This window comes from Liolophura sinensis, chromosome 6, assembly GCF_032854445.1.
Source record: "Liolophura sinensis isolate JHLJ2023 chromosome 6, CUHK_Ljap_v2, whole genome shotgun sequence".
Lineage (NCBI taxonomy): Eukaryota > Metazoa > Mollusca > Polyplacophora > Chitonida > Chitonidae > Liolophura > Liolophura sinensis.
In genome coordinates, this window is record NC_088300.1 from 8,907,835 (window position 1) to 8,921,531 (window position 13,697).

At 42.4% G+C, this 13,697-nt stretch overlaps 1 protein-coding gene across 1 annotated transcript; it reads right to left on the reverse strand.

Moving 5' to 3' along the window:
- Window positions 1–424: 424 nt before the first annotated feature.
- LOC135466292 (HHIP-like protein 2) lies at window positions 425–10,070 on the reverse strand. The gene is made up of 9 exons (XM_064743708.1): window positions 9,968–10,070; window positions 9,573–9,703; window positions 7,621–7,700; window positions 5,323–5,504; window positions 4,115–4,258; window positions 3,443–3,575; window positions 2,587–2,732; window positions 1,925–2,012; window positions 425–711 (listed from the first exon to the last, which is right to left on the reverse strand). The coding sequence occupies exons 1-9, from the start codon at window positions 10,068–10,070 to the stop codon at window positions 621–623; spliced, it is 1,098 nt and encodes a 365-aa protein (XP_064599778.1). The 3' UTR covers window positions 425–620.
- Window positions 10,071–13,697: the final 3,627 nt, after the last annotated feature.

Consider the following 13,697-nt stretch of genomic DNA (forward strand, 5'->3'; position numbering starts at 1 on the left):
AACAACTGTAATCTTTAAGACCTGGAAGACAGGTAAGCTGCTCAACAATGTCCAAGATTCCTACATGCTGTTTGCCAGGAGACTGCACGACAATGGCAACAAGAGACCACAGGATAGTTAGGCATACATTTTTATTAAATACCTCCTTACAGTTCGCGCATCTATTTGCAGAAATAGCACTCCAGCATTTATGATTTTCGTAAATAAACACAAATATGTACATCCTGGACATAGTCATGTGATGGGAGCATTAGTGCCAAATCATAACAAATATGTTACCCGTGTTATTCAATTTGTAGAGCTCTGTGTATCTAAATGAATACCACCAAACACTGATTGATTTGAATTCATAAAAGGTGCATAAGCTCATGAAAGTGTACCATTATCTGAAATCGGTGAATAGTTATACTTTCAAGTAGGATCTTGCTGATAATTCTTGCAGAAATGCAAGAGGGACAAACGAGGAGCCCCAAACGTCATGTACACATGCAGGACGGAAGTATGCAGGTCAGTCCGAGTAGACCTGGAGATTGACAGCTAACCCAGACATACCGGATGCAGGGAGCATGACCACGTACCCAAATGTGGACGTTTCGGTATCTCTAGATCTGTTACAGCTTTTAGGTAAACGTCACCGAAGCAAAAAGCCAAACCAACACCGCTAAAACAGACCATCTCGTAGTATTTCCGGCACATGTCAGTTTGTCATTTCTGAAAAATAAAACAGGCTAATGCATGAATCAAACATCTATACCGTTTATATTTGTTTATAGAGAAATGTGTTGAATTTCAAGCAGGATCTTCCAGCTGTTGGAGAATTGTACTATTTATCGTGTGTATAAACTGGTCATCACGTGATCATTGATATAACTGTTTTGCAAATGGTTCTAGCAATCTTGCAATTCACCTGAAAAAATCCTTTCTGAGTGTATGTTTTACGCTTAGATCCAATGTCAGATTATAGCAGTAGATACCAGTCTTTCAAAAGCAAGAAAACCACAGCACTAACAAATTAACTAGACGTATAATGTGTACTAATCATGCCTGCAAGAGCACTTTGAACTCTCTTGGTCAATTTTTCTATCCATACATAGACTGAAATATACCGAGTAGTGGAGAATTTGAATTCTGGTCCAAGCACGTGCGACAGGCTGCGTTCCCATGAATACGCGTCATTTTTTTCTGGTTAAGAACTATTCTTATCAAGGCTATCATATCACACTCGGGGGGAATTATGGATATGCGTCGGTACAATCGGGCACGTTCTGTTGTTTATGTTTATAAATAAAGGACTTTATGTAAACAATTACATTAACCTGTTTTGTCTTTTATTTTGACACAAAACAAATCCAAGCTCAGGGCCTGATAATATTTTCCTGATTCTCCTTTCAGCTCTCTCAGAACACTTGAAGCCTTATGTACACATTTCAACAGGCAACTTCGGCTTTCCATAATATTTTTCCCATGAGCTAATTTATATCCTGTCCGAAGATATTCGTATGTCCGAAGTTCCCCCGACTTCCCTCAAGTCAGATGTCTGTAAATCTGAGGCAAATTCACCTAAAATAGGAAAGATGCCGATGGATTTGGCGCTGCTTCAAGTCAGGTTTGCGCATCATGAAAGTATCCATGGCGTGACAGATAGTTTTTCATTCCCTGGGGTCTTTCACCATGGGATCGTGATAGCTAGGAATATCAATGAGCCTATGCTTCCTCAAGTACCCGTCCGAATCACTAGATTCACTATATAACCTGGAATTCGGTCATTTCGACAGATGTGCCCTCTACATCTTCAAGCTAAACATCATAAACACACGTAACTGGGATCGAGTTTCAGGTTAGTGGACGTAAAGGTACTGATTTTAAAATCTTAAAGCTTAAGTAGGAAGAATGAAACGGATGTCGTCAGCGTGAGATAGTTTACCTATTGCCTATTGGAGCGACAAGTTTGTAGATGGCGCCCGTCGCCCACTCAGACATCAGGGAAGTGGTAGTTAGTACATACAGCTCCTCTGAAAAGAGAGAAAAAAAATACCATATGGAGCTTTCCACAACCAGCAGACTAAGCGATGGAACCGGGGCCAACCCCGACTCGGTTCGTGATGAATGGTTTACAAGTCAGAAGTGTTGATTGATTGAGTGATTGCATGGTGTTTAACGCAGTGCTCAGGAGGTTTTTACTAATATGATGGTAGGTTAATGGAGAAGGAAACCAGAGTTCCAGGTGAAAATCGTCGACCTTCGTCAGATAACTGAAAAGCTCTTTTTTTGAAGACGTAGCCTATACACCGCCAGCGAGATTCACTGGTCAACAGCCAGATGGTCACAGTGAGTCAGCACCACAACCATCTGAGCCAGCCAGGTACTGCATAGATTCCATTCTTCTTCCACAAGAGGTTATACGTCAAGTACTGATCTACCCGGTATTGAGATTGTTGATGGACAATATGGGCGTATTCGAATCGGTGCACTCGTGTTGATCCCCCACGACAACAAGGTTTCGAATGGCAAAATGTAACATGTTTTCAGATTTCCGCCCCTGAACTCTTTCGAGTATATATACTTATACATAGCCGCTGAACTCACCATCTCTGTCGGTGCTGAAGGACACAATGTGTTTAGGCTGCTCCTCTCGGGCACTACACGGACACTGGGACTTATCACACACCGTCAGTAAGTAAGAGATCCATTGACTTTGCCGTTTCTTGGGCTCAACCAGTCGGAACATCTCTCTAGGGTAGGGAGGAAATACTAGTAGTACGTCAAAATAACTTAGGTGTCTCTAATATCTCTAAAACCTATAATATCTGTACCTATCATCATTTGATGGTTGGATACATCTTTACACGCCATGTAAGTGTCATTTTTTGGTGCTTTGGACCAATCTTTAGAGGTATGATAAAGTTACGTTTCGGTACGGCACAATATCTGCAAACTGCATGTCTTCATTGGTTGTTCGGCACAATATCCGCGAACTGCTTATCTTCATTTCAGCACAATATCGGCACGATGAGTGTCATCACTTCGTTGTTCGGCACAATATCTGCAAGCTGCGTGTCATCATTTGGTTGTTCGGCACAATCTCTGCAAGCTGCGTGTCAACATTTGTTTGTTCGGCACAATCTCTATGCAAGATACACAAGCTACCACACTATATTTGGGGCAAGTTAAACGTCTTTCGAACAAGTTACGCTGTAAAATCATTACTTTAGGTTTAACGTGAGCTTTACTCAACAGAACAAAATAAGTTATATACGCCGGTGCCTTCACAACAGATTTGAAATGGTAGAGCCTTGGCCATGAATTACTCAAAAGAGACTCTCATTTCTGAAACGTACTTCAAAAACATTATCGAACTATTTGTTACATTTGTTGATAACGTTTAGGGCGTTTTTTATGAATGGACGTGTATATTTCTTAACGCATGTGGTGATATACTTACCCGCTAGACGCGTCACCAAAGATGTATTGGCCGTGAACGCTTGGTATGCCTTTGCCTCGGTACATGTAACCTCCTACCACAGCGGCTCTAACCAGTGTGTGCTCATACACACTGATGGGCATTACCTCCATCTCTGAGAAATTAAACCCCAGTATATTAAACCAACCAATATGTCTATAATATTTCCCATTCATAAATCAAAATTAGGTGTCTCGAAAATTCCATTTTGTTGATTCACTTTTTGTATCTCGTAATATCAGGCCGGTATCACGTTGGTAAAATATTTTATGTTTTCTGCGGTGTCCATCACAGGATATAGACAATACAATTCACCTGCTGAACAACTCGAGAGGTGTTTAAAAAATTATATTTAAATTGCAAGGTATATCTTATATAACTGACACACAAAGTCAAAATGAAGCAGAATGAAAATGTCGGGTCTAATTCATGTCAAGGTAGGAGAAAATACCAAGATTGACAAAGAGGGTAAAACTCACCCAAGGCGTGGCAAATAAGGAGAAAATCTAAATCTTGACAAGTTATGCGTAAGCTCAACGTAATAAGGCACAAGTAAAGAATCTAAATGGAGATCAGGTACGAGAAAACGCATCTAAACGGTGACAAGGTTCGAGACAACTCACCTTGATTGTCACAAGGTACGAGACAACTCACCTAAGTCGTGACAAGCCCTCCTCATTCGACACTCGTACCCTTCCCTTTCGTTCCAGCCATAGTTCCCTCCTTTTTGGATGATGTTCACCTCTTCATATGTTTCTGCTCCCACATCTCCACAAAATATCCTTCCGCGTCCTTCACCTAGGTGCAAGAAAGTAGTCACATACCAACGCTGATATAGATACTTTTTTATTTATCTCCATTTAAGCACCGACTGGATACATTCACAATCCTATCCACTGGATGACATAGAGTCGGACGTGAAGTCAAACCCACAATCCTATCCACTGGATGACATAGCGTCGGACGTGAAGTCAAACCCGGCCTCCAATGAGTATCATGTTTCTAGATTCATTTGAGTCTAATTTAAATCAGATCGTAGGTAAACCCTTATTTTACCGCAAACATGCCCTGCTGCGTCATGGCAAGCCACACGGGCTCGCGGAATTGCCGATGCATCTAATCCCGCGCAGGGACTATACTCGTGTTCTTACGGGATGGACAATTACTCTTGTGTATTACTTTACCACTATTACGTTGCCTATAAATCACCATCGGAAGCATAGGAATGATCAGTAGATCACATGGGTCAGACTACCCACAACAAAGTTTTCTATCGCGTAGGCCGGCGGCAATTGTAAGATCTATCCGTTTCATTACCGTCCATAGCTAAAACACGATTTGAAGGTTCAAAACGCTTGTCATATAAGTGACACAACAAAGTTTTAAAACTACGTGCATGATGGAATCAAAACAAACCCTACGAATAGTCTGACACCTAGGTGTGGGCCGGCCTTAAAGGAGGAAAGAAACTAAAGATTATGGTTTTGAAGAAAGTTATGCCATTTTTATGCATGCTTTATATCTGTTAACTTGCCCTCTTGTGTCTACATATTTTCTGACAATGGTGGGAAATGTTTGGAAATGACGTTAATGATTATTTTACAGGCTTAGCGGGACCAGCTTAGCTCCATACAGAGTTACTTTGGCGGTTATCACTGTTGACATCAGAACTGCAAGCTACTCATTTTCCGGGCATAGTGAAACTATAGTTCAAAACCAATTTTGCACCCCAAGAATAAAGTTATGAAGCTTTTCTATGCCTTTATATGTTAGGACACGTCCCAAACTACATATTAAAAAAGAAAAACCAAAGGTTTCATGTATTCTTTAATGACAACACACTGTAAATGCATGGCATGTACCAGTGCTGACGTCACCCGAATCCAGACTACACCTCCACATACTCCTCGCCCCGGAGGCATATATCTCCTTCCGACCTTGACCCCCATTTTCTACGATTGGGTTGTCTGAGGGAATGCTGTAGTTCTTCCCATCACTGGCTACCGCCACGTCAATCCGCAAGATCTTGCCAAGTAAAGACAATCTAGAAAGTGATCAAAGGGACAGATTAATAGGTGTGATATGAATGGATGAACTTGTCCCATCAGCATATATTATAATATAAATTGTATAAATCAATGGCGGACAGGTGGTTTGGTACAGCATATATGTACCGTTGAAATATAAACATTGAATCAGTGCGAGAAAACTACCCGTCATAATAAGCACGATTGTGCAGATTGAAGGCTTTGAATACATAGACAGATATTGGCCTACTTCTAATCAAGCGTACGTTGTCAGTTCTCAACAATTCCGCACATTTTGCCTCAGAAGGATGTTCTCAGAATCTTCCAAGTAAATATTGCTCACTATGATCCTGGAAAAGTGTACATGTCAATAAAAAATGATATTTATCTTCAGCTTCATTGCATTTTCTTTCACAAAGTGCAGTTTTAGGTCGTTCCCATCTGCCGGTTTCACTTTTCAGCCGGTGTGGACAAGTGTGGGGTTTGACAAGTGCAAAGTGCAATGTGGTATATATACACGAACAAGATAAAGTTGTGAAGAAAAGATCTGCGAATTTTACATAAACTCTCGCTTTAAGAGCTACCCAATCGAGCATGGCAGTGGAGGAGATTAGTTTCCGTACTGAGAACACAACTTATGTTTTGGTTTCTGTTTTATTTTCTTTTTGGATCTTATTGACTACCTGGGATCCTATTGGATTCGTAGGTATGTATATACGTGGTCTAAATGTCCAAACGGTTCCGTACTGTGAGGCTGCTCAGAAAGATCCCCAAATTGGAGACAGAACTGTTAGGCATGCAGCTGCTTAGAATTGTGTGTGTGTCAATCTCTTTTCGGTACCGCAAGACAACTGTTACTGTTAAGCCATTGACCTCGCGGTATACGCACTACACAGCAGACGAACGCTCATAGTACAAGCATAGCAACTGCTCAGTACGGCACTGGTGTGCACGTCACTGTAGGGCTTCCTGATCGGCAACCGTAAGTACCGCATGGTGATCGCATATTATCTCATGCAATACCACATGTCCGTTGTAAACCTATCCAGTATTGTGCAGGGATTTTACTGTTCAGTACTGTCCGTACAGTGCCGTGTGGTGCACGTTTTAATGTGTATATGAAATTTAAAAATCATGCATTTTATACATTTTTCTCCACATAAGAACCCTTCAGTACGACGTTCCACATCAAATCATACAATATGACCGGTTTCAACAACTAGTATTGTTATCTGTGTTTATACAATGTAAACCCATACATTATTACATAAACTATGGCAGTCTAACAGACGTAAGACAAAACTGGGATTGAATGTGTTGTACTCACAGGCCGAGTTAAATACCGCACCTTGCAGGATCAACGTACACGTAACGTACAGGTGTTTGTCGCTTGGAAGGGTGGCGTGTGAGAGATATGACAACACGCCAGGGTGCGGCATAAACTGCTAGTCCGGTGGAAGTATTCACAGACAACTGCCAGAATGGTATGTTTTTCACATTCGCAGTTTGCGCTACAGAGAGGTTCGTAATCTACAACTTTTTACCACAAGTTACACTTCAAAATAACAGTTTGTATGAAATTTCAGCTTGAAGTACATGTTTGTTGCAGTTTATTGCCTGTCCCTACCTGATACATAATGTAAGGAGTCTTTATTGTGCCATGAACTGGTGTAATGTATAAGACCTTAAATAATGAATGACCAATCCAGCTTTAGCTGACTGCACTGTACCTCTCACTGTTCGTCATGTTTAATCTGCGTAGTTGTGTCCTATACGAGACTTGCACGTTTTTTTTTACACACAAATTTTCATTAAGGTGCGCTATTTGCTTTTCTCGGGCAGAAAGACAGCGTGACGAAGAACCCACGTTCACAGCGTATGTTAGACTAATCTGGCGGGATAATAATACGTGAAAAGACGATCCCATACTCGTGTGAAAGACATATTCTTGAGTATATCAAAAACCATTAGATGAATCAAATAAATGTTTAGATAAAAGTTGACTAGCATAAATCGACGATTACCGCGCATTTTTAAACACTTTCGATATTTACCTGGTCAAACATCTGACATCTCGATACGTTACTCTCATCACAAGACCAGAAAGAAGAGAATCAGAACACGTCAGCTTACCTGTTCTGTGCAAACTCCTCCTGTTCCGGACCCCCATGACCAACAGATATATACAGGTAACCATCATAACCGAAGAAGAGCTGAAACCAAACCAGAACGCCAATATGTGTATAGGTAGACATCAAAACCGAAGAAAAGCTGAAATCAAAACCAGAACGCCAATGTGTGTATAGGTAAACATCAAATCCGAAGAAGAGCTGAAATCAAACCAGAACACCAATACGTATACAGATAACCATCATAAGGAAGAAGAGCTGAAACTAATATCAGAACGCCAATATGTGTACAGGTAACCATCATAAGCGAAGAAGAGCTGAAACTAATATCAGAACGCCAATATGTGTACAGGTAACCATCATAAGCGAAGAAGAGCTGAAACCAAAACCCGAACGCCAATATGTGTACAGGTAACCGTCACACCCATCGTTCAGGTACACAGAGCATAAATGCCTTTATTCCCATTGTATCCGAAAGTCGATCGTCCACGTGTTGCACAGAGCATAAAGGCCTATCATCCCATCGCAGTGAATCCGAAAGATAACCGCCCAACTGCTGCACAGAGCACAAAGGCCTATCATTCCATCGCTGGGGGGCTTTTTATCGAGAAATGATATATGCAATTGTATCACCAAATAGACAATGGCCTGAGGTTATAAAACATCTCTGTGGCTCAGTCCTGTCTGGAGTCCGTGCACATCTTTGCGGCAGGCGGAACTGCTACGCGACAACGTTATATTTTACCCTGACAGTTACGCTTGCGCTTATTTATTAAAAAATAAAATTTAATGTAGAAAGGACAACAGCTGGTTGTAAAAAAAATGTGCGTGGAGTATGTAATCTGAGTAATGGCCGGAGCTTTGTTCTCACTGACTTGGCGAATTGTATTGAATAGAGACACTGGTACAGGATTTACACATCATGAGGCATTACACATCATCACCCAACAAGATCTCACGGATTTGAGTTGAGTTTTGTACCCTTAGGGCTCAACAGCTCCCGTCGCCTAGACAACAAGGGGACGTAGCGCAGTCAAAACAGTCCGTCTTCAGCCATGTTTCTAAATATGCATCTACAACTTTATTCAGATGACGTCTTAAATAGCAGCAGATTTTTTTCGCCGTTGGCATATGTCTCTTTAATTGGAGTTTTACGTTGTACTCATGAATATTTCACTAACATAAGAAGGTGGCCAGCATTATGGTTGTAGGACACTGAGGAGGGCACGGGGGAAACCAAAGGTTATGTGTAGGTTTCTGTAGTCCAATAACATGGACTGACGTTGTGTTGTTATTACGCATGGTAGTTCTAAAGCATGGGCTATATTTTCAGAGCTTTAAACGTTGACGGAACCATTTTTAAGGTTATAAAAAGAATCTGTATTTAATTCTACAGCCACAAGTTTTAAGCTTGAAGATACGCCACTTTTAAAGCTTATAAAAGCCATTTTAAGAGATTTGAAAATCATTTCCACAGACTGATATATTTAACAGCACGTTCATCATGTCATATTTTTAACCCTTTAACAATGATTTTCAGAGCTGTAAAGCTGTTACTCAAGGAACAAAATACGCAATTTTCAATTTTTAACACTTTAAAAAGGCTTCTTACAGTTTCATGATTTCAAAGCTTCAATGATGATTTTAGATTCTTTAATAATACCCTTAAGGAAATCAACGGAATATATGATCTAATGATATCCCATACAACAAAGCCCCACATGGCCAATGGGTGGCATTATCTTCCGTTCTTTATCTTACGCTTTATATATATATTGCATATATTAAATGAACGGCTGCATGAATAAAACCTCTAGTTTTAGCTAGAGATCTGTAAAATATACCACAGTCTGTACAGCAGCTAGGTCAAATAGCGTACATGGTGTGATGTCGTGTTGTGATCTGCCAAGTAGGATTTAGTGTTGACACAATCAGAAGGTCACAATGTTAACTTACGTGTCCACCAATGTCTTGCCCCGTAGGGAACGGGATTTTCAGCAGGATTTTTTCCGAGTCCCGGTCTGACTGGTATTTTGTATTGGCCTGGAACTGACTGACTACACCGTACAGCTGCCCGGATGTCCGGGCTGTATAGAACACGTAGATTTTCCAGTTGTGTGCGAAATTTGGGTGCAGGCTCAGACCAAGCAGACCTATGCCGATTTCTGACGAAGTGGGCGTGGCTACTCTATCGCTGATGTCCAGGTATGGAACTCCACCTCCCTGGGAGGAAACTCGAGAATTTTACCCGAATTCTCCAGGACGAAAAAACGATCGATATTGCCAGTATCGACAACGTGGGCGAGGAACAGTGGTCTCTGGAGATCCCCGATGTGTTGTCGGAGACATACACACGGGTCGTTTCCAGCAACCATCATTCCACAGCACAGGAGAATCATCAGTCCAGCGAACAGACGGAACAACGTTGCGAATTTCTGGCCCCACTGCCTCCATTGTCTAACACCCAAATTGCGGGACGTCATATCACCGGTATGGTGTATAGTCTAGACTACAACCCCACGTTCAAGCGGGGTGGGCTGACTGGCCGTATGAAAACTGTATGTGCAGACTCCTACAACCTTTCTTTAGCGCCTGTAACCTAGTGATAAGGCCCTGCCGAGCCCACGGCTGTCCTCGCGTGTAAATAGCAGCACTACAGTGCACAGGAAACGACTGACTTCATTTACATATTTATGACACCTGGCTGAAGGAAGAAGATATCAAAGCGATTTGCCATAACAACAGGGTCCATAATGGGCGACATTTTATCTTCTATATCGTTTAAAATAAACGTGTAAAACAACTTACTTGCTTTTCATTTACCTTGAGAATTATACTTGCCCGGACTTCTCAAAATTGATTTATTTAATTGTAGTTTAACCCCTTATTGAATTTCGAGAAATTGTCACTTTACAAACTGGAAAAAGTGGAATGCCTTGGGTAAACCACATACCTTTGACAAGTTAGTGATGAACTTTCTCCCGTGTGCAGTATACAAATATGCACACACCATATTGATGAAAGGCGGTGGGCTTCTGGGAATGTTAGATGGTCATGCACATGAACTTCGTCGACAGCCCATGAACAGTTAGAACGGTGGAATTTACCCTTAACTCTTCTCTTTATGGCCGCGGGTTTTAAACCGCACCTTGTATATGTCCTGGTGATTGAAAGGCAATTATCTTCGCCGCAGTCCGCTTCGGCCGCAGTTCACTTCCCATCTTATTTTGGCCTTATTATAGAGGCACTTTTTTAAATAAAAAAGGCAGTTGAATTAGAGTGACTATGAAGTGGACACAGTAGCACTAACGTTGTTTTCCCATTTTGTCCGTGTCATTCTGTTTATTTCTATCCCTCGGTTTGATAGGCTTGTGGCTTCGTCAATAATGTTATTCCCCTCGTATGACTGCAGCTACCACAGTATATAATCGGTTATGTGGAGTGAGTGAGTGTTTGGGGTTTAACGTCGTACTTAACAATTTTTCAGTCATATGACGACGAAGGAGTGCTTAGAGTGTATATAATGTGCCTCCTTTTTGCAGGACGGATTTTCACCGGTCTTTCATCTAATGCTGCTTCACTGAGACGACTTACCGAAGGCAAGTAAACCACCCCACCCGAGCCATTATACTGATACGAGTCAAGCAGTCGTTGCACTATCCCCTTAATGCTGAATGCCAAGAGAGGAAGTTACTTCCTCTTTTTTTTTTTTAAGGTCTTAGGTGTGACCCGACCCACGTTTGACCCAGGATCTATCGCTCCCGACACGGACGCTCTCCCAACTCTGCTATCGGGGCCGGTATGGCTATGTGGAGGTCAGCCTGTTATTTCTGTATATGGGTACGATTCGCGCAGGTCGAAGGCACATGACGGTCTTCTTCACGCTGTGTGGTGTTTGTACTGATCGATTGATGCGTCACATGAGGAAATTTACTATACAGGACAGTTACATGCAAGATGCCGACAAAATTCACCAGTCATTTTCCAGTCTATAATGATTGCCAGTATAATGGCCGTTCTTCCAAATGGCGACCATGATGGGATCGGGATGATCACAATGCAACATAAGCATGGGGACTGAGGGCATCGACATATCGGCTAGAGTCAACATTGTTGGCTCTTTTGTAACGTTTCTGTTTTACCTGATGGGTACTTTCCTTTTGGTTTGTCCTTCACATAGCCGTATATGCGTAAACCTTTGGTAAGCAGTCAAAAAAGGGGTAAATTTTCAATTTATGTGGTCAATTATAAACTAATAGCTTATATCGTATAAGCCTGCTTCAGTGACTACCTAAGGAATAGTCGCGGATCTGTCAGCGACCTCTGCCAAACACGTGACCCAGCTGGTCAAAGTGATCAGGATATACATGCCTCCCTAGGCGTAAAAAATCTAGGCGTCGACCAAAATAAGAAACTGTCACGGAACTATGGGCATGTTGATGTATTTTTGCTCGTGAAAAGACGAATTGGTAAATGCTACAATATCGAGAGTAGCAGGCCCCTCTCCCGAATGACCCAGCCAAGGACCTCAATCAAATCAGCCAGAAAGAGCCCTCACCTGAACCAGCCAGAGAGAGCCTTCACCTGAACCAGCCAGAGAGAGCCTTCACCTGAACCAGCCAAAAAGGGGACGTCACCTAAATGAGCCAGAAAGGGACGTCACCTGAATGAACCAGCGAGAACCTTCTCACCCAACAAGACAGCAAGGGACGTCACCTGAATGAGCCAGCAAAGGAAGTCACCTGAATGAGCCAGCAAGAGCCTTTTCACCGAACCAGACAGCAAGGGACGTCACCTGAATGAGCCAGTGAATGCCTTCTCGCCGAACAAGACAGCAAGCCACGTAACCTGAATGAACCAGCATGGGACGTCACCTAAATGAGCCAGCAAGGGACGTCACCTGAATGAGCCAGCACGGTGCGTCACCTGAATGTGCAAGCAAGAGACGTCGCCTGAATGAGCCAGCGAATGCCTTCTCGCCGAACAAGACAGCAAGGCACGTAACCTGAATGAGCCAGCAAGGGACGTCACCTGAATGAGCCAGCAAGGGACGTCACCTGAATGAGCCAGCACGGGACATCACCTGAATGTGCAAGCAAGAGACGTCACCTGAATGAGCCAGCGAGAACCTTCTCACCGAACAAGACACCAAGGCACGTCACCTGACTGAGCCAGCAAGGGACGTCACCTGAATGAGCCAGCAAGGGACGTCACCTGAATGAGCCAGCACGGGACATCACCTGAATGTGCAAGCAAGAGACGTCACCTGAATGAGCCAGCGAGAACCTTCTCACCGAACAAGACACCAAGGCACGTCACCTGACTGAGCCAGCAAGGGACGTCACCTGAATGAGCAAGCAAGAGACGTCACCTGAATGAGATATCTAGGGACGTCACCTGAATGAGACAGCAAGGGTTCTTGAATCGCTCTAGGAAATTTGCCTCGTCTTTAATTGGGCTCTTCCTAGTTTGCTCCGTCACAAACCTTACAATTACAACATAAGAGAAATATTGCTGAACGCCAGTATGTTGTGAAACCCGAATTCAATGAATATATAAATGACTTGAGTGCAGGACTTAGTATCACTCGGCTAACAACCCCATACATTGAAATCTTGATGTCAGACCCGTGTCCCCTCATCGTCTTGCTGGCTCTGGACAACAATTTTGAACAGAAAGCTTGAAATTTAAACAGAATATCCTTAAAACTGATGGCAGATCCTCTTTTAAATGCAATCGTAGCGTAATTTATATGTAAGTCATGTGGTTACCGACTTAGATCGTCTATTTTAGGTTCACAAAACAAGGGCATCGGAAATGAGCCTTGTGTTACATGTGCTGGATCATTCTCATTTGGTTTTCATTCTTTTCCCAGCTCTGAAAATACCTGCTCAATTTCGTGCACCATAATCATTTTCTGGTGAAATACAAAAATCTACAATTTCTACGCCGAGAACATTATATATCTTGAATCACTTTACCCAAGGCGCTGACGACATCTGGCGGTGCATATCTTACAAGCACGTTTCCATTGTGGTGAACGGAGATACGGTCTATAAAAACGCTACAGGCAAAAAAATT